Source organism: Siniperca chuatsi, linkage group LG20 (assembly GCF_020085105.1).
Source record: "Siniperca chuatsi isolate FFG_IHB_CAS linkage group LG20, ASM2008510v1, whole genome shotgun sequence".
Lineage (NCBI taxonomy): Eukaryota > Metazoa > Chordata > Actinopteri > Centrarchiformes > Sinipercidae > Siniperca > Siniperca chuatsi.
The window spans coordinates 11520668-11543662 of NC_058061.1; the positions used below are offsets into that span (position 1 = coordinate 11520668).

A 22995-nucleotide genomic window follows, 5' to 3' on the forward strand; every position below is an offset into this window, starting at 1 on the left:
TATGTTTTTGTTGTACTAATGGGCTATTTTCATAGTGAATAGTTTTATAAATGGTTTTATGGTTGAATGGTTTTATAAAACAACTTTTTATTAAACCATCAGTATATACTGGGGTATACTGGTAAATAACTACTACTGGCCTGATACCATAGAGCTATTCAATGTGTTTAGAGAACAGCTTGTTATTGTCATTTAAGCATGTACTACTAATGAGCTAATATCCTACTGAAACAGTCCAGGGAACATGTTTATATATGAAGCTTAGAGTATATTCAGGATGTACCTCAAATACAACACAAAAGGTTATTTAAAGGTAAAAGGTTAAATTTACTTAATGTTATTCCATTTTAACAGAACTAAGTACATTAAAATATAGTGCGATTAGCTTTAAATTGTGTTTAGTATTTAGTATGTACTTAGTATAGTATAATTAAAAGTGATAAGTACATTGAGAAAAAGCACAACTTAAATTTAAATGTGAGTAATTTTAGTAGTACGTCTAGTTTTGCTAAACATGCTTTTCCATAGTCAACAGATTAAATATTTATGTTACTGTATGGTTAACATTCAATACAACATAAATACAGTTTCAACCACCTTGGTGGAAAAACACGTTTTTTGAGACTTCTGATGCACATAAATCAGTATTAAGAAGCAGTATTAGGAGAGTTATGCAGATATCTGCAAGTTACATCACAACCAGTTAAATGTGTATTCTGCTCTATACTGCTTTTGTTGTCTTATGCACAATAAATATTAGAATCTTTTTGCAAACAAAATGCTTCCAGTTCTCTTGATGTTATTTCTAACTGGGCACTTTTGGAGCCAGGTTTTCCCCTCCTGTAACTGGACACCATAATTCAGAACCATCATATAACGATGCCATAATACACAGTGCTGTACGTTGTCTTGTGAATTTGTATTCAAAGTACAATTCAGGCTGATACTGTAGCAACAATATTAATACTAATAAATGATTTAATTGACAATCAAACAGCTGTTACACTGTGGTGGAGACACTGCTGAAAAGTTGTCACTTTGCCGTGTGCTGGAAATGTCCGTCTGAAAATTAATAGAGGCATTTCTGTTGGAGTCAGCTGCAGCTACAAGTATAAGACATCCCTGCAGACAGTTTAGGGTTAAACAAAGGACATGCTCTAATTTCCCAAGACTGTGTAAACTATATGCTGTACAAAGGGCTGGACAAACTCTTAGGGAGATAAGAACAAGATAAGTTACATCCTCTGCTCATAGAGAAAGGGGATAATAAACATTATGTTATCACTATCAGAACATCTTAGCCTCGCCACCCTTTATAAACATACTGTAGTGTAGCTTAGTGCCCCTCATCTTTTATGGATTTTGATTGAACAGCAGAGGACTTGTAGGCTATGTGAGTCCTTCTTTTAACATATAACTTTTTGTCTGACTGCATCTTAGTTTTAGTGGTAACTCCAGCATGTATCATGTTTATCACACTAGTAGTGGAGCACCCGTTAATGTTTTAGGAGCACCAGCTGGGAGACTTTCCAGAGCCCCTAGCAACGCCCCTGTTGAGTTTTACGCCGGAACTGATGTTTGAGTCACCTGTAACCTACTTTACACGTATACTGAAAAAGTACAGTGTCTATGGCAATCACATGTGTTTTTGACCTTTGCACGTAATGTTTCACTTAAGTAAAATGGTGTATGCAGATTTGTACCCTTTAGTTCTTGGAAAAATATTATTTCTGCCTTACTGTAAAACTTCTAAAAGCAGTACTTGTGTGTTTTTAGAAGTTGAGTTTTACTCAAGTACATTTTGTTGCTGGCTTTGGTAAAAAGTCTCCCTATATTTTACATTAGCCAAGAAATCTCAATCCGTAATACTGCAGACTTCAAATAAGTATATTCATGTGATAATCCAAATGAAAGAAACTGAATTGCATGTATGCTAATTCTTTCCTGCACTATGTCAATGGGATGCAGAAAAGCGAGCTGAAATGACACCTAGAATAACAAAAGAGGGGTTTTGTTTTGAAAAATGCTACAAATAAAACTCGATGAACACTGAATATCTGGATTTCTCATTTCTTTCTGGTTTAACATTAATCTGAAACTGTTGTCAGAGCAACACGTCATTAACCCAAACCTGCAAATATGCAGCTTATTCACGGTCAGCTGGATGATGACCAAGACGTTTTAGGGAGAAACCCCATAAATGAACTCATTTTCAGACGCAAACGACTCACTTTCTTACAATTTTAATAAGAGCCATTGTCAAAATAATTATGATTTTAGATGATAACATGCAGGTTATTGAGAAATCATTATGATCTCTTAGTGTAATATCACAATTCAGTTTTCATAATGAAGAGTTACCTTTACTTATACATAACATATTGCTTTACAGCAAAATAAAAGTTTGTACACTAAAAAAGAACCAATGTCATAAACTAAAAGATTTTAATTTGACATTAAAATGAGAATTTGTCATTTGAACACTAAAACTGATTAAATGATTAACCAAACTCACTTTACTGAAAAGCTCTCTACTCGTTTTGCCTTTATTTCAAGATAACCGCATCCAAGATGAACAAATCAACCCTCAAACTGTGTTCAAATAACCAAATTAGCTGTATGAGAATTCACAAACAAAATGTTAGCCTGGATTAGCTAAAACCACATTTCTGAAGAACAGAGCCCAAAATCCCACATCAGTCATCCATGATGACAAGATTGTCATGGGAACTTCCTCACAAGTTTTGTTTTCTTGGACAGAACAGGAAAATGAATCAGAGATGCTTGAGCTGAAGAAAAGCAGACGTGTTGAAATCAGATGTGAAGCCAAAAACCCCCCATTTTCTCAGAATGGTCCAGACCGGGTTCTTCGGTACTGACAGTGGCAACACATACACAGTGTTTTATATATATATATGAAAAGCCAAGATTACTATTGCTTTATCTTTTAATGCTAAAATGTATGTCCAATAATCTGTATCCAGTTTTGTTTCTTTAAAACAGGTCAAAAGATAACGTTGGTAGCTAGTTGTGTTTTAGAAAATGGTCATATAAATGTAATGTGATGAATGTAATGTAATGTGTAATAACTGAGTTATAACTTTCAAAAACACTGGCACGGTCCTTTAAGCGTTAGTATGTTGAGCAGCTGTCAGTGTCTCTGCAAACATTACCAGATGAGGACCCCTGCTGGTTGCTGTAGGTGTAAGAATATAAATCAACCAAATAAAAATTGATAAAAATAAACTACAAATGGTAAATTTAAATGTCACTTTAACAACCCTTTGGTCAACCCTGTGGTTTGTTTTCTTGGCTTCATTTAGGTTGATAAACCCAATCATAGAGGTCAACTTATTGCCCCTTTAACCATTAAAGAATCAATTTAGTAATTCACAAGCTTAGAGGAACATATGTGATAATACTTTAATAATACAGACAGGTTAGTGCCATATGAACACAGAAGAGTGCATAAAGTGTGTCTAAAAATGAAAAAGAATAAGGCAGCGTCGTTCCATCAAAATCAAGAACGCAATAACACATCAAATCTTTGAGCAACATCACATTGAATGGTCATAATCGTATGTATCATGTTGCAAATTAAATGCAATGCTTAATGTATATATGTTTAGCATGAATGAGCAATAGAGTGTGCTTGAATCAGCTCAGGTCATTATAACAATTGGTTACTATAAATGTATTTTAACAGCTATAATAATGTTTTAGAATTTTACAACTAAGCAGAATATGTAGGTTGTGATTGTTTTGAATGGCGTTACCATGGCATAATATTTTCTTTTTACTCCATGGATTGAAAATTTTCACTGACCACTAGATGTCCCTCGCTGCACGAATACTGTATCAGTTTATGTATATTGTTGTCATATCATTATGGGAAACTTGACACTTTTCTCAATTTTTTAAGGTTAAGCACAACGTAGTTTTACTTTATTCCCTGGCAATAAGACATGTTAATATGCCAAATCGTTTTGCATTACAGAAACATTTGCAAAGAGGAATTAGCAGGCTCCATTGTGTTTTTATATGTTTTATCTTCACCAATTGCTCTCTAAAATCTGGAGAACAAACTGCTCACTTGTCAACATGCTGATTAGTTAAACCCCTCTATCATTTGGCTCAGTATAGTTAAATTGTAACTCTAGGTTGGTAACATTTCCATCTACCATGCAGGCAAACATCGGGATTGTGGGTCCATGAATAAGTAGAGCAACACACCAAAAGAATAAAAACTCTCACACTGGGAGTTTTGTAACAAGATGAACTTCATATAATCAAAATAAGACGACTCCAGTTCCTCCTCTAAATCCACATCAGATCTTACTTCATACTAGGAGATGGAAACCTGGCCAAATTTAACAATAGTTGTCCAAGGGGCCAAAAGGAAAAAAAAAAGTCACTAATCTAAGCATTATCTGTGAAACTTTGTTACAAGTGCTTTTCAATGTATGCTGGAGAGGGCGAGAGTTTGAGAGAGTTCAGCTCCAGAGAGACAGAAAGCAGGACTGACGTGGTGGGGAGAGGAATGTGGTCTGGTGGAGGGAAAACTTTCCCCTGTCGCAGCATTGTATTACACCCACAGCTGGACAAAACATCTGAATTACTGAGCCCACACTCCACTATTTAAGGTCATCTAGTCAAAGAAACAGATATGCAAGCAATAAAACAAAACATAAACATGATTACTGTGAAGAAAATGGAAGCTTCATAATCCATCACTATACCTCACAGGAGTACAAAGTGCATAAAAGCGAAGCATCATCCCAGTTTTTCTTCATAACATTTTAAGCTGCTCCTTGTATATATAAAAGGAATCACGAAGTAACACATGCTGTACTGTTGCTCTGTAAACTTGGCACTAATCACTTTGATTTTGAAGAGGCAATGTGGGAATTAAGAAAGCAGCTAAATCACAGGACAGAAATTGAGGTGGAAAACCTTCCTTCACATGGCTTGCCAAACAAGTTCAGCATGACATTGTTTGGAAGAAAACCCACGAGTGACTGCCAAGGCAGGGAAGTCCCGCTAATTGTTATTCACAGTTGGCTTGACAGCAGTGGTGAAAGTTGGCTTTAAATTTGGCACAAATATGCAAGAAAAATACAACAATTTAAAACTAGAATACAATACTGACCTGGGCTTTCCAAAGAGCGATAACTGTCTAACAACATTCATCAAAGAGGAGAGGATGTGGAAACACACATTTGTCTCATCATTACACTTAAGTAGTGCATCATAATGCATGAAAGTAGACAAATGATCAGTAATTCCTAACAAGTGTTACACTAATATTTACTGGTAAAACAGGTTTGGGTAGGTCGATTAATAATCTGTAACGGGATTTATGGAATCACCAAAGTTCAGTAATGTATTCTGATTACATTCAAATTACTTTGCCAGATTTGAGGTATGATGCCTGATCTGAAAAAGCACAAAGTTCTGGGAAATGTATTTCAGGTTAGTATGCAGACAAATCTTTTTCTGATGCATTTTATGAAGACAAAACTGGGGTATATGGAGCAGCTCAGAGTAATTTTTTTTATCTTAAATGCATTCAAATTATACAAATTATTATGATCTTATTCTTACAATTATTATTCTTAATTGCCTTGCATCAGCAAATTAAGTAGGAGAGCTATGAAATATAAGAATTTTGAATAACAAAACAAAGAAAGTACAAATCAAAATGATTCTTAATATGCAAACTTGCCAGTAATCTTCTTATGGAATTCCTTAATTTTTAGGTCGACCTTTGCCTTCTTTGTTTTGGAAAAACAGTTTATCACTGAATTAAATACAAACGTTTTATAGCACCTCCACAGATGGTTCTCACTTAAAATGGTTATTATATCCTTTTTTAACTATTTAAGATTTTTATGAATAATATCCCAAATATCTGTAGGGGAAATTTCTTATATCACCTTTCCCGTTTGCATGCTGCAATATAATGAAGTATATACAGTATAATGTTGGCTACAATGCATGATGGGTAATCTTAATCATGACAAGGTGTGACGACCGATGTGATGCATAACTTTTAGCTTTTTTATACAAAGCTTCTCAGTCCTCAGTCAAAGTATAGGACCATTTCCTCGTTTCATACATAGCGGCTCTGGTTTGTTGTTATTACAAATATTATGTTAGAGCTGCTGTTGAGCTGTTGTCATGGGGACCATAAAACACCCCTTCCTGTTGTCATTTTTAACAACCATCTGTAATCAGAATACATTATTTCTCATGTCATGTGACAGAATACAGTTAATTTTTATTTGAAACACAACCCCAACATAGACACTACACTATAGACATATTGCACAACACAATCTTCATAAACATTTGAAAATAGTGGCAAAGTCAAAGAATTCATGGCATCCTGCTTTTCTTCTCTTTTCTTTCCTTTTTTTGACAATTTAACATTAGGGAACTCTTTGAGGAAGTGCTTGAAAATATCATTCAAATAAACACTCTTACTCAATCTTTCTCTGCTTTAACATTCTCTGTGGCTTCTTCTTTCTCCTCGTTGATGGCTGCTTCAGTTTTTTCCACATTTTCTACCGGCTCAGGGTCGGATTTTGGCTTCTCTTCCTCCTTCTTAGTTTCAGGAAGAAGGATGACTTTCCCGATGTTTTGGCGTTCGTGCATGCGCTTCATGGCATCCGCCACCTGAGAAAAGACAGAGGAGCAGAACGGATGTACACATTAGGTATTTTTTTCCTCTTAAAACAGAGTGCATCTGTCATTTGAACCCCTCCAAAAAATCTCTGCTAAAGTCACTAAAACCCTGAGAAAAAAAAAAAATCACTAGCTGCAGCAAAGTTTCTCAGTGAGCAACTACAGAATATGGTTATTTTAATGCACAGGTCGAAGGTGTCAGACTGAACACTTAAACCTGCATCGATTGATTTTTTGGCCACTTGGGGGCAGCTCAAAATAAGTGAACAACATAACATTGACATATTGTATATATAAGGCGTTTCAGCTAATGGTTGCTTCTTTACTCACTGAGCAGACACGGAGCAACATTAGCATTCATTTGGAGTCGTGCCTGTGTCCACCTGGTGAATGTATGTCTAATAATCACTCTCCTTTTAAATCTGTTTTGGTCTCCACTAATTCCTGAGGAAAATATTTGGCTCTTTAGCTGCTAAATGCTCCACTATGTTCACCAGCAACTCACTAACTTTGTCAGTCTGATTTTTGGCACTGGGCAGGTAGTGTACAGTGGGTTTAACAGAGCTTTTTTTTGCCTGAAACAGCTGCCTGATCGTTCTGGAAATGATGCTGATGAGAGTGAATCAAAACAGTAAATTTGCAGGCTGTAAAACCAAACCAAAAACAGGTTCCATGAGTCATCAATTAGATAGTTTGTTATTGTTGTATTTTAGTATTTTCAGATGGATGTGTATTTTTGGGTTAATATGCACCGATGTAATTTTGAGCTTTAAAAATTTGTATTGCTTTATTTAAAAAAAATTCCGTCTTGCTTTTTAACATCTTAGGATCATGTTGGAAATATGTGTTAACCCTTAGATTTTATGTGTTTTGATTTAGATCCATAAATAAATCAACTCCATCAAAAAACATGCATGCCCTGCATGTTTCCTTGGTAAATAAAAGATAATCTCATGAAGAGAATATTAATTGGGCTAGCCTTGTGGGTCTACATGAGCACACACTAATGACTGATCAGTCAAAATGAGAAGGAAGATTAATGACAACAATGGCTATCTGCCATGTATCTCTGCCATAAGTCATCTGTGCTTCCTTTTTCCTGCCTCAGCTATTGTCTGTTTCCTGCTTGCAAACATACAGCCAGGATTGTCTTTGCAACAAACTCCTGCCTATCCTTGAAGGCAGGCTTTTGAGAAACTCAAAACAAAGATATCCCCCGTAAATAGTGGATGCCACGGCAACAATTTAGACCGTCACCTAGCAACGGCCCTTAAGCACCAACTCATCTGATTGGGGTGACACACAAGAAGCTTCGCTGGAGCTCCTGTTTTACTCCCACAGTGGATCTACATTCATCTCATGTCTGTGAATTTTTGCACTCAAACCATTAAGAAGTTTTTCGACATGTTGGGAAATATGCTTATTTGCTCTCTTGCTGAGCGTTAGATGGGGAAGATAAAGCACTATTAAAAAGGTAACAAAGTCTGCCTGCAAGCACTGTAAAGCTCACTAATTAACATTTTATTTCTCCTTTGTTTAGTCTGTACAAAAACGAAGTATAAAAACGACAACTTGTGGTTTTATGGGCGGTTATGTGCCATACTATTTCTTGGCTGGGAGCAGTTGCAACCAGTGGAGACTCCAGAAGTCACTGCACCTTGCCAAGAAATAGTCCGATACATAACTCACCGGTGAATTATAGTTTTTACTCTTTAGTTTTTTTACTGATTAAACAAACAAGATATAACATGTTAATGTGTGAGTTTTAGAGGCATGGAAAGGTGGATTTTTTACCTTTGGACAGAGCCAAGCTAGCTGTTTCCCCTTGTTTCAAGTCTTAATGCTAAGCTAAGCTAACCGTATCCTGGCTGTAGCTTCATCTTTAGCTTACTGACATAGGAGCGGTATCAATCTTCTCATCTAACTCTCAGCAAGAAAGTGAATAAGCACATTTCCCAAAATGTCAGACTAATTCTTTAATAGTTGTGTGCAGCAAATCAACAGGATATCCACTATCATTTTATTTCTTTAAATTTTTAAAGTACTTTAAAATTGACCAGAACTGTAAAGAGTAGTATAGGTAGATACTGTTTCACCTCAGCCCAAACAGTAGTGCCTGTTCCACATTTTTAATTTTAAAAAAAAAAAGAAGAAGATAAAACTAACCTCCTCAAAGTGATGGCATGAGTCAATGCGGGGCTTGATCTTTCCCTGCGTATAGAGCTCCAGCAGCTTGAACATAGTCCTGCTCAGGAGCTGCTCATCAGTGATGTAGCCCAGGTGGAAGCCGCAGATGGCCTTGTTGGCCTGCATCAGTTTCAGCGTGGTGAGGGAGAGCTGGTTGTACCAGGTCTTTGCCATGGCCAACAGGTTCTTCTTCTGGCCTGTCACACAATTGGCTGCACCTAGAATGACGCACAATAGAATAGATTAAAAAACATATAGAGAAGAATTTCAAAATAGCTATGTTAACTAATGTCTTTAATTAAGCTTGTGTCCCAATTCAATTTTGCCACCGGAACAGGGACCTGAGCTGAAGCTGGCCCTTGGATATTGTTTTTTTTGGGGGTGGTATATGGACAGTATGTACTATATATTTATTTTCACAATATTTTTAGTAAGTATACAAGAAATCAATGTACAAGATGTGCACTGACAGACGTCAATCAACTTGCAAGCATGGAATTCCAATTCAAGTAAAATACTTAAGTAAAAGTAGCAGTACTGCAATATAAAAATACTCAATTGCATTGAAAATGTCACTTAAAAGTATTACTGGCAAAATTTATTTAAAAGTATCAAAAGTAAAAGTACTAATAATGCAGAAAAATGGCCCCTGTGAGTGTACTATTACAGTTTATATTGTATTGGATTATTATTACTGATGCATTAATATAGAAGTAGCATTTTATTGTTGTAGCTGCTAGAGGTGGAGCTAATTTAACTATTTGTTATACTGTTTTGTAGTTTAATCTTCAGAAATGTATCAGATTTTATAAACTCGTGTTTTTTATGTAAAATTATAATCGTCAAAGTAATTTGTAGCTAAAGCTAAGCCAATCCCTCTGAATTGTAGTGGAGTATTGTAGTAAGCATTCAGGTCCATTCATATTTGATAAAACGATGCAAAACAGCATCATTACAATTAGTTCAAATGTAAGTAATTCAAGTAGATTAAAGTTAAAATACAAATACATTAAAGCATGTTTTTCTGTGTCTGAATGTCTTACCAAAGACTATAAGCGTGCCCAAAGGTTTCAACAAACTAAAGCCTTTTTGGGTGTCTGAACCCCCAAGTGGGTCGAGGACGATGTCCACTCCTGCAGAGAGACAGAATAAAAAATGGGAATGGATGGGACAGAAAAATAAAAGGTGAGGAACTTGATATTCAAGAAACAAAAAGACACTGAAATATTCTGGCAAGAAAAGGTAATGATTTGTGTTTTTTGTGTTCAAACACTACATTGTTGAGCATTTTCTAACCCGTTGGGCTGATTTTGCGAATTTCTTCCACGTAGTCTTTGGTGCGGTAGTCGATGGGGTGAGTTACCCCGCCTTGGGCAATGGTCTCGTGTTTGGAGGCTGATGCCGTGCCAAAAACAGTCACATCCTGCACAGTCTGACACAGCTGGGTAGCAGCGACACCAACACCACCTATAGATGTGCAGACCAGCAGCACAATGAGAAATGAGAATAGTGGCAACTGCAGGTGTTTCACTTTCACAGTAAAGCTTTTCAACCTGTGTGTGATCCCTCTCTGAAACGCTCAGTAATTTAATCATCAAACAATGAATGGCTTTAAGTGCTGTGTTAGCACAGTGCTGATCTAATAGAAAGAATTGCTGAATAAAGCCACTTCCTGGCTGACTCATACCTGCTACTAAGCACCTAAGAAATACCAGAGTTGATTGAATATACTTTTTCATTCATGATACCTTCACCAAGGACGTTTTCTTTGTTTAGTAGAATATAGTAAATGTAACCATATTGTCAATAATTATGTGTTTTGCAGATTTTTTAAAATAATGTGAGTCAATCATCATCAATTGTTTTGTTTTCTAAGTTCACACTATAAATCAACTCAGATTTCTCTAGAATGATCTTGAGGATGAAGGATTAAATTTCTATTACCATGCTGTTCAACATGTCAGACATAAGCTATGAACAGGTGATCTGCCACAACTACACAAACACCAAAAGATGCATCCAGATTTGAATAAAATCTTCTGTTATCTTATTATTAATACATTTTGTGTTATGTCCTTTTGTAAAAAACTGACATACAAACCATAAAGGAGTCCAATTATATACATATTACTATACATGCAAGGCTATTAACAGTCAGTGTTTGACAGGATTACGTATAGTGCCTGCACACCAACTCAATCAAATCCACAGATTAGATGTTAGATCAGAGACAGACAGTGTTTTGATCCATTTTTACCCGATCTTTTGGGATTAAACATCTCCTTGTAGTGATATTTGTGGATTGCAGTCAGCAGGTATAACCTCTTCAATCCCACTGATCCACCAGTGGGCCACCAGTCATTCGAAACTCATGCTGTGCAGCCAAACACTGTTCAAAACCACACAACTTTATTTTAAAAATTCTAGTGGAGACACCAAAATTTCCAAATATAATTATTTCCAGTTGAATTAATGTGAATAAAATGATGCACCAAAATGAATATGTCCATTTGATGGGTATATTTCACTTTGTGTAAAAATAATGCTGATACAGAATATACAGTATATGTGTTACTGTCAGACAGTCAGAAAAAGATGATTTTTCAACCTTTGAACTACTTAAGAGAAAACTGGATTTTAAGGGGTTAAAATGTCATGTGTGTAAAGTAGATTAAACTTTTAACAGTGGTGGGATTATGGTCAGATTCATTCATAATAACTCCAGCGGCAGTAGTGGCATAACATTCAATTCTACAGTGGTTGGTGATGTGATTTCAGGGTGGTTGACACCTTGGAAGACCGAGGAACAAACAGCTGAAATAGCAGACAGTGCTTTCTGATCTCATTGATGGCATTGTACCGTTTAACAGTGAAAGGTTTTTCACAGTGGTGGCTGCCTGGGTGTGCAGGCTCACCAGTAATCCTTCCTGTCCTTCTCTTCACCCTGGCCTCGTGTGGCTGATTCATACAGGTCAGCGGACAGCCACACGCCCACTCAACACTGAAACATGGCCTCTGAGAGGGGGGATGCAGGAGAGCACTAGACCTTGATGGTGTGACAGTAACTGACCACTTAAGACTCGATAGTGGTTGACAAATACTGAGCTATCTGTGTTACTGCAGCATTAACATCTTTCAAACATTAAATCTTGAATTCAGACTTAAATAAATAACTTCAAACAAACAAAAGCTACAGATGGCACAAATGGCATGAATAATTGCGACTCTTTAAAAAGGCAAAGGAGTCATTTGAGTTAATATGCAAAACTCTAGTATATTGAACACAAATAAGGGTTAGACAGATCATGTTGTTCTAACACAGATGTTGCAAATAACTGATTAAATAACCAATGTAGAACAAATCATTCTTCTACCCACTGCCACCTGATGTGAATTTTAAGAGAAATGATGCTGTTCTGGTGTAACTAGTGACTACAAAGCATATAAAAAATATTTATATATAATTTATCTATGCCCACAATTTTGGACACACACTGTGTCAAATTTCCCAGCACTATCATATTACATAATGCGCTCATAATTACCATACTTAAACATCTGAACTGGACAAAATGTTGTTTCACTGCCGTCTGAAAGTTTTTGTGTTCGTCACACCCTCAAGTGAGGAATATCTGAGGGTGTACCTCTACTGCTCAGGTTATAATATTGTTAGAATATAGCACAGTGGGGTACAGGTAAGGTATGATCAATCAGGAATTTATTCAGATTTTTAGCTAAAATAAGAATGTAGCCAACCTAAGTAACTACTGTGTTTTTTGAAAGTGAATGAAACGTCAAATTTGGCTGAAATTTTAACACGAGGTTCAGAGTTCATTTTTGAACTTGGCAACAGCAGTTGAGAAAACAATCTCACCACGAGATCCATTTAGTAGCCTTTCCGGGGCTTTCGATCACATCACATGATCTTGATGCAGCAGATCGATTGTTTTCTCAACTGCTGTTTCCAAGGTCAAGAATGACCTCTGGACCTCAGCTGTTAAGATGACATGGACGACAGGTCCTTAACGTGATCCAGTTCCATGAGAACCAGGTCATGTGATATGATTTTACTTGCCTCATCGCAGTCCTGATATGTTTTAATCCTGGTTCAGCCATGAAAAGCACTCTGTAACTTTGTTTTGAAAAGTGCCAGATAAATAAAGCTACAAAATAGATCTTGTGATGGGATTGTTTTCTTAGATTATAGCATGACTGCTAACAGATCACAAGCTAAACAACTCAGAATAAACTAATAAAGTTTTATTAGTTTTTTCTAACAATGATATTTGCATGGTACAGTATGTGTCTTACATCTCTGACCCAGAAGGATGTCCTAGTACAAACTTTAGGCAATTGAAAATTGTTGTTGTGTATGTGTCAAACATTTCCTGAATCCACATTCAGAGGAACCTTTAAGAGGATTTATCAATTTAGGTTTATTAGCTATTCTGAATGCATGAAAGCCCCTGCAGGCATAGCATCCAAGTATTTTTCTCTGTATTAAATTATAATAAGCAAAATCACAGTTAAAAAAAAATATTGCTACGTATTATTTATTAAGAGTTTAAAACTCATCAACCACCAACTGTCATCAGATTCTGATTCAAATGTTGCTAAATCCTGATTGGTGCGTGGCAGTATGTGACATCGCATTTTTCTAACTGAGTCCTGCCCATCTCAAACCAGTGAGAAGAGCCTGGAGAAAAACACAAATACGGAAATCTCTAATGTAAAATAACCCAAACTGTTCTAACTTTAGCAGATAGGAGCATCCTGCTGTGATTAATGTAATACTACTAGGACTTTGGTTATTTAAACACCTGGACGCACAATCCTCTACAATAAATTAGACATAATTGCTTGTTACGGTGTTGGAGCCCCTTATTGAAATGTCAGGCGTTGCCAAAGCAACCATGTCTGATAATGATCCCGTCTGCCATTTTATGAATAACTAACACACACACACACACACACACACACACACACACATTAAATATTCACCTATGACCCACTGGTCTCTCGGCTGATAATTTTTCTGCACAGAATTGCGACTGCATTCAGAAAAGTGATTAGTGACCTGGAGTGAACAAGCTGTGTGACTCCTCACAGGTTACCCCGGAGACTGGAGGAGATGTTTTTTTATACTTCACAATTAAATCATGGGAGACTGTTTGTCCAACAACATGGTGGAGACCACTGATCTAGTTTGACGAGATGAATCGCGTTAAAATTCACAGTTTTGATTCATTTCTCCAAGCAATTTTAATCCTAAATAGATAGGGCTGCAAGTCTAACAATTATTTTCATTATCAATGAATCTGATATTTTCTTTAACCCATTAATCATTATATATGAAAAATACAGTTAAATACAATACAATTTTCATTAGTCCAAGGTGTTGGTCTTGTTTAGTCCAACTAACAGTCGAAAATGAAAACATATTCAATTACAATGATCTAAAACAGAAGTGGCAAATCCTCGCCTTTTTTTTTTTGCGTTTTTGCTTGACAAATGCCTTAATAGTTAAATTATCACAATTCTTAATGTATTTTCTGTAGATCATCTATTTGGTTCATTGGTTAATGGTTTCAGCACTGATTCGCGCTAAAAGACCTTTGGGGAAAAAAAACAAAGTGCCACTTTATTTACTGTGGAACATAAAAAAAACAACAATATTTAGAAGCAGACAAAAGCTACAAAAGTAAAGAGAAGCAAGACTTTGGAGAAATGTTTAACTTGTTGGATTTCTCTGTGACTGGAGGGAATCTCATTATTATATTGTCATATTTTCAAACGACACTGATTAATCCAAGAAAAGGGCATTTCAACATTTGTTTGTGTGTCAGACTGAACTGGGGCAAACAATGCAGCTTTCAAAATAACACTCACTGCATTAAGTTTTCAGTATGCGTCTTACCTGCTGCCATGTGGATAAGAACACTCTTGCCCGGCCTCACATTGGCCATCTCAAACAGCATCATGTAAGCGGTCAGATAGTTAACGGGAAGAGCAGCACCTTCTTCAAAGCTCATCTGCTCGGGCATGGGGAAGGTGTGGTTAGCAGACACAACAACCACTTCCTGCCACATGCCATTGCGGCTCATCACAATGACACGATCCCCCACCTGAAGGAGGACAGAGGGAGAGTGGGAGGGAGGAGAGACAGAGCCAAGTTATTCAGAAGATATTGGTGGTTGTGATTTGTGTGTCCAACCGAAACACAATGTTTATTTCCTAATGTTTATCAAGTTCTTGACATCAGCTTAACATCAGAAATTTTAAAAGGGTCGGTTCACCAAAATTACTAAAAAAACAAACAAACATATTTTCTCACTTACCTCTATGGTATCTAGCCATGCAGATTGTATCTTGAGATTTCTGTCTTCAATCCAACACAATGGAGGTAAAATGGAATTTTATTTGTGGTGTTCAAAATATTGAAAAATCATATTTAAACAGCCTACAGCCCTGCTAGGTGGATAGTCCACAGATCTCACTGTAAATTGTTTTTATAGGGACTATTTCTTCAGTCAGTTGAAGGAGAAAAATGAAAATTCCCTTGACCTCCATTATATTATGAAGACATCTCAGAAAGATATCTCAAAAACTGGACAAATAAAACCAAAACTAGCTGCATGGCCATTAGAGGTATTGCAAAAATATGATTTTATGTACTTTAGATGAAGTGAATCTTTAATGCTATGAAGGGAAGAGTATAAGACAGATGTTGTGTGAACATGAGAAAGAGAAGTAGCTGCCTCTTCCATGAGCTAGATTTCTTGTGTCACTGCCACCTTGCTCTTGTCTTGTGCATCCAGTGCCGTCAAATGGGAAATTGAGGTCAAGCAGGCAGGAAGTCATCTTTGTTGTTGAATGAGTTATTACACTACTGCTCTGCTCTGTCAACATAGACAATCATCCTTACAAAGGAATGATTTTACAGTAGCCACCATGTGATATTTGGCAGGTAACTAAACTCAAATTCTTTGAAATGTTTAATGGGTTCATTTAAAGCACTGAAATTAACGAATGATAATTTTCATTATTGATTAATATTTTCTTTGACTGATTTATTGTTACATGCCTATAAAATGACAAAAGAAATAGTGAAAAATGCCCATCACAATGACCAAGTGCCCAAGGTGGCCTTTTCAAATAGTTGACTTGTCTGACTGACATTTTAAAACCTAAAAATATTGATTTACGGTCATATGTCACATAAAAGCAGCAAATCCTCACATTTGAGAAGCTGAAACCAGCAAACTTTTTGCATTTTTGGTTGAAAAAATGACTGAAACGATACAATTTCCTTTGATTGACTGATTGTTTCAGCTCTAACTGAACTACATTGCTTTGGTTGCATATTGAGAATTAAATATTATTTGTACAGGCAGGCGTATTGTGAAAATTCTTCAGTTTATGACTAAATGTGTTCGGTCTGTTTGGCTTTTCTTTCTCTCGACATCATTCTCTTTTAGACATCATGAGTCTGCTCATACGAGCTCAGAAAAGGGGTCTTATGGGAAATGTTGTTCCCGCTTTGTGTGCTGATTTCTTCCACAGAGATGTGCTGTTATAAAAGTGTCACCAGTGTTGCGAAACTTGCCAAAAAAGTGGAGGGCACAGGAAAGAAGGCTGATCTGATTGTGAATGCTGCACTGCTTCCTGTTAAAACAGCCTCAAGAGCTCTGAGCCACACCCACTTCCTGATGCACACAAACCCATGACAATAGACAGATAACACACACACACAAATATTTACACCCACACACATATGCAGACAGTAAAAACAGAAACACATTTTGCATATGTCTGTTGTAGTGAGATAACTCCACTCCACTAGCTCCAGTGTTTAGGTTTTAACTTCCACCTCAGATGACATGCTCCTTTTTGTGTCGATTGAATTTCTCAACCCTTGGTCTTGTGAAACACTTTCAAACCCCCGCTGGATGAACTCAAAAACGCATGATAGCCAGTTCAAAAAAGGCTGAGCTGAGTTCCAGGACAGCTGACATGATCTGACGTTAATGAAATCATGTTTGAAGTAGGACAGTGAGGTTAGCGTGGAAACAAACTGCTGTTTATTTGAATCATTTTTCATGTTCATTTGAACATCAGCAAAATGTACTTAAAGTATCAAAAGTAAAAGTACTTGCTCTGGAGAAAAATGTCCCCTGTGATTGTTATATATGACATTACCGGATTTTTAATACTGATGCATCAGTGTGTAAACAGCATTTTACTGTTGTAACTGCTCAAGGTGGTGCTGGTTTGAACTACTTTATATACAGTTAGGTAGTTTAGTCCTGTGGTTCCTAATTTATGGGTCGGGCCCCTCAAAGGGTCAAGAGATAAGGGGGGTCATGAGATGATTAATTGGGTTGGAAAGAAGAACATTTCTATTCATTTTTTCACTATATTTAACTCTGAACTGTAGTGGAGTTGAAGTAATATGTAGCAGAAAAGGGAAATACTCATGTAAAATACAAGTACCTCAATATTGTACTTCAGCACAGTACCTAAGTAAATATACTGTTACTTTCCACCACTGCAGATGGATTACTCAGAATACATTTTTCCCAAAACATTAAAAAAGGCACCTTTAATGCTTTAAATTGACCAGACAGCGTGCAATGTACTGAGCTGAATACAGATTGCTACACATCCTCTCACCACACAACATTAAGTTGATTAAAGAGGGCAGATGATGTCATTCTTTCAAAGCGGCCGGTTGGAGCACTTTAACGCAGAGGTTACTGCTCATTCTTCCAAAATATCAGTCAAGCTGTGAGGCATGAAAGCATTTTATCTAGAAACATCGGTGACAAGGTGATTCCGGATCTGGCATCTGGAAAAAAAAGCTGTAAATGGGATCCTACGTCACACATCTGCTCTGTCAGCTTCCCAAGCGTCTCATGAAACAGCCACACCCTCCTGTGCTCATCTGGAGAAGCCTCGCTGCTCCAGCCCAGTTCGATCAAAACAGGATCAGCCTCTTTCTGAGAACACTTTGGCTTCCCTTTATGATATTACCTACTGCGCTGTGAGCCTATGTATGCCACTGCAGCCCCACCCAGATTCTTACACTAACCTCACCAGCTGAAGCATAACCGATTTCCATTTTCCAACTAAACTTCTCATCATTTCAGTGCTTATACATTTTAAATTCTTTGCCTTAACCTTGTTGGGATCCTTAATTTCACACTGCTTCCTGCACTGCTGCATCTGGGGGTTTTGTGGTGTTTTGTGTTTTGCTGCTTCCTTCCCAAAAAAAAAAAAAAGAGATGTTGGAACGCACCACTCCCCCCCATAGGATTCCAGCTCTCCGAAAATGGAGAGAAGGATGGAGAGGAGGGTGGGATAAGAGTGTAGTAAGTGGAGGAGGAAGAGGAGGAGGGAAATTCCATACTGACAGAGGGACAGGGAGGAGTTTCAGTAATACTTAGAAAACGTAATAATAGCCTAGAAAAAGACATGTCTGACTGAAAGAAGACTGACGCTAAAGTATCTCATTTAACTATTCAGACTGACAGGTAAGTTAAGGAAGCATGTGCCTTGTTCACACTACAGCTAAATATGGATATTGTATCTCATGTTACAGTATGATGCTGTTCTGAAGGCATTTCCCAAATCCTTTCTGGATGAAAAAGTATTCTGTCTCTTGCTCAATAAACAAGATTTTCATCCCGTTTCTCAAGTTGCAACTGTAGATCCCATCCAGGTAGCCAGAAATGACCGGAAATACCTATGTCCTTGCTCTTTTTTGTAAAACACAAGCTCAAAACGCAAAAATATAAACGTGTTATTTTGTATGAACATATACAATACTGGAAAGTAACATCAATATAAACCAATATAACTGATAACGTAATGTAACATTTTAATTTTGGTTCAAGGTGTAAAAATTGAGCTGGAGATGTGTCATTTCCGGCTGCCATCTTTGTTTGGATTAGGAAAAAGAGGTGCAACAGGTTGAAAATCGGTTTTATCATGCAACAGACAGATGTTTTTCATCCAGATGGTTAGAAGAGTCTTTGAGGATTCTGGATAGTGTTTTTAAGTGATCTTCTGGATATCTGTTTTTCAGAAAATCAGATGCACAGCTCTGTAACTCCAATCTAATGTTAATACATGAGAGGCACAAACCGGGGCTAGGATACACAATGATTAACTGTGCAGAGCTCCCTGAATGTTTAATCTCTCTTGAAAACATTAGCGAGAATAGCAGATCATGGTTCAACTTACTCAGACCCTAAACCAAAATGCTTCTTCAGTGTACGGAAGGATGAAAATATTAATACAAAAAATTGAGAGGAAAACATCAGAGTTCTGCCTGGAAGTCATCTGTTGCGGAGATTTACATACAACACGATTAATGCACCTCTTATGAAACCCAACGACACAGCTGAAAAGTCATTCAAATGTGAGTGTTCTCCATCTTCCATATGCATGAGTGTACCGCACACAGAACATAAGCGACTCCAGTTAAAGACCAACAATGACGGCGTGAAACGGCCTGCTGCTTTGATTCTGTACCGGTACAAGTAAACAAATCTGAACCTCCAAGTGAAAACTACAGAGTTTTTGCAAAAGCTGTGACAAGAAGTCATGGAGGTTTTGCTTGCAATGAGTCAGTTGGTTTGATCCTCAATATTTTGTTGTATAAATAAACACAGTACACATAACCAGGGGAGCCTTTGGCCTCTGGCTGCTCTGGGATCAGCTCTGCAGTATCTCAGGAAAATGTGCAGGGAATAGGTACCTGTAGGCTTCACACAGATCAGCAGCTGACTGGATTTAAATCACAAGCACTCACAACTATGTTACTGCCTGTCAGTTTCCACTCTTTTAGAACCCCAAAAAGCAGAAATGGCATTAAAAAAACAACAACTTATCGCTCTAAAATCTGGGAAGATATTGGCAAGAGGGTTTTCTGAATTTAAAGGATGCACAGACACATAGCATTTAAATATTCTGTACCTTTTCAGAAGAGTTGATAAATTAAAACTCCATAAAACTCGACCTCTGTAAAGTTATTATCTAGGAGAAGAATGTTAAAACGCTTCAGGGACACACTGTTAATCAAGCGCTGTAACTATTCATAATGTGTAATGTTACATTTTGCAGCAAGAAAGCCTCTTTCTCCACTGTGTTTTTTAAAAGGAAGAGACCACATTACATGAATGCATCAGACTGAAGGAGGTTATTGATCAAAGGGTTCTGCTTTGTCATTCTGCATATACAACATATCGCACAGAGCTGTTTTAAAACGTAGAAAAAAAGACTTAGATGGTAGATACAGTAGATTTTCTGCTTTTATATGATGAAATCTTGAATATTTTGGGGTTTTGGGCTGTTGGTCTGACATAAACAACAACTTGAAGACATCATCTTGCGCTTTAGGAAATTGTGACAGGCGTTTTTCACTATTTTCAGACAATTTAAAACGCAAACATTAATCGAGAAGGTAAGAACAATCCTTAGTAGATATACTTAAAAAGGTAGACATGGGTTGTATGCGGCTCACAAAGGAAAGAAAATGTCCACTCCAACTGCACGTCATCTCAATAATCTGGCCGTTTTTGTGTCTTAAAAGCACATTTGTAAGCTTTTTTTCCCACTATGGCCCTACAGAGACATGAGAGGAACTTATTACTAGACTTTTCTTCAGATAAACAGTGAAGTAATGACGTGTTCAGTTTTCTGCCATCAAAAGCCAACGGTTTGCAGGCTTTTGTTTTTATTTCTCTACAACAAAGAAGTGGGGGAAATAATCGAGTTTAGTGTTTGGAAAAGATTACCAGCGTGTCTTGGCCAGGAAGGAGAACCCACGTGCCACTGAGGACCAATAGGATGCAGATTTCCAGTCAAGTAACACTTTTTACAGAAACACTTGTCAGTGAACTCAGCTGATGTAGGTTCAAAATCAAAACTACATGCTTAGCAGCTCCACCGCACTTGACTTTGACCTTGTTTATGGGCATAATGGCATTGTGTGGGTGTGAGTGCACTCTGCAGGCCTTTTACTCACTTTCCTGTCCTTCACATCCTCCCCGACTGCTTCAATGATCCCGGAGCCCTCCATTCCCATCGTGACAGGCGGGGCGGGCAGCAGCTCGTACAGCCCCTGTCTGCCCAGCAGCTCGGCGAAGTTCAGCCCGCACGCCTTGACGCGCACCTGGACCTCTCCCGCCTTCAGCCGCGGCTCGCTCTGCGTCTTCACCTGCAGCTTGACTTTGTCGTAGCCCCCGTGGCCCGTCAGGACCAGAGCGCGGAAGGAGAGAGGCTTCTCCCCGGCTGCTGCAGGGCTGCTCCCGGACTCCTGCGGTGCATCTGAGGCAGCCGGCGGAGGGTCGTCGGGCTTCTTCTCCTGCTCAGGTTGTTGTTGCTGAGTTGCAGCCTCTTCGCCAGACATGATAACCACTTGTGATGTGCGCCTGTCTAGGTTTTCAGCCAAATTAGTACTTCAGCCTGTTTGGGCGTCTCTTTAAAAAAACATAAACAAATATTTCTGGTCATACAAGAGATGTCCCTCACTGAAGACAGCCGTATCCTTTGTAAAATGAGATTATTGCTGCGTGGTTTCCTGTCTGTGCGCTCCGCTCAACAAGTGACCAACGTCAAGACTGACGCATTTAAAGCTTTAGTTCCGGTATGGATTTTCACAATAAAATACTTCAATTAGATTTAATACATTTTAAAAATGAAGACATAGTATAGATAGTTTTGTCACACAAAAAATAGTACAATTCTTTAAAAGGATTGTGCTGGTGACATAAAGAAAATAAAAATTAAATAAAATGGGCTTATAAAGACATCTCACCAATTAAATGAAACCCGAAAAAAACCCAATGACATCTATAATAAGATTTGATTAATGAAACCACGCATTATTAATTTTGATAATCACAAACCGGTCGTCAATAGAGGTCATCCTGACTCAAGAAATCTAGGCTATTTGCTTTTGAACAATAATATGAAGAATAAATCAGATTTATATAGCACTTTTCATACTCGAAGTTGTGTTACAACAGAAAAAGTGAAGAAAATGCAAGATAAGGTTTAATAGACGGTGTAGTCCCTCATTCGTCCAGGAGTGTTCTATCGTAGAAAAGGTTTCAGTCGTAGTCATCTGGAAACAGTCTGTCTGAAAACAGTGTCCAGATGACTACGACTGAAACCTTTTCTACGATAAGGTTTAATAATTACATTTTGTCTCTGTTTCTGTTTCCACACATTACCAATGCTCACCTAAATATTAAAGCAAACTTTATGTGAATGAAACTGAATATGCACTTTTTTTAGTCTGAAATCAACATAAAGCAGACCTCACACTTCTGGATAGGATTCCAGTTATGAACGCTGATGCGATTTTTATATATTATTTATATCTATAGATTTTACCAAATTGTATTTATATGTCAAATCTTATAACTTCCGGTGTTTTTCTAACTGTTTGTGGCTGGCTTGACGCAGCTGAAAAAAGTGACCGATCCGTTTTGTGAGTCAGAGAGCTGCGGAGAGCTTCAAACCCCGGACACTGGAGTACTGGGTGGTAGGATTATTTGAGGTCACAGCTGGAGGAAATACATGCAGCTACAGTTCAGCTCCCACCTGCCACTCACAGGTTAAATCAAATCTATGATAAACTCGTATATACAGATGTGGATGAATTATGTTCTCCAGTTGTTTATCATTACAGTTAAACAATCGAAGAAGAAGTCACCACTTTTTTTCCCAATAAAAACTTGTATAAAAATGGATTTTTGCAAATATGGGAACCAATCTGAGTTTACCTGCTATATCCCCATGTAAGTTTGTGATATTTATTAGTTATTTATGAGAAATTAACCTCACTCCAAAGAGAAGAAATACAAGACTTTTATTTCAGAATGAGAGTCACAAACTTCTATAAACTGACATTGCAATGCATTATTCTAATAGAAAATTAAAGAAAATCCCGGTTTAACGATATTTAAGGTCTTTACAGTCTGTAAACTTGTTTTTTTTTTTTTAAACACCTGACACAGATGGACAATTGATGACACACTCGAGTGATATATTTATAGCTAAGGTCCTTTCCTCTCCTTTGTTTCAGTCACCCAACATGTGCCTACACAC

General features: G+C 37.4%; 1 protein-coding gene across 1 annotated transcript; it reads right to left on the reverse strand.

Moving 5' to 3' along the window:
• Positions 1-3409: 3409 nt before the first annotated feature.
• On the reverse strand, positions 3410-21822 carry LOC122867194 (synaptic vesicle membrane protein VAT-1 homolog). The gene is made up of 6 exons (XM_044177654.1): positions 20906-21822; positions 14792-14999; positions 10171-10341; positions 9918-10007; positions 8854-9092; positions 3410-6678 (listed from the first exon to the last, which is right to left on the reverse strand). The coding sequence occupies exons 1-6, from the start codon at positions 21287-21289 to the stop codon at positions 6487-6489; spliced, it is 1284 nt and encodes a 427-aa protein (XP_044033589.1). The 5' UTR covers positions 21290-21822; the 3' UTR covers positions 3410-6486.
• Positions 21823-22995: the final 1173 nt, after the last annotated feature.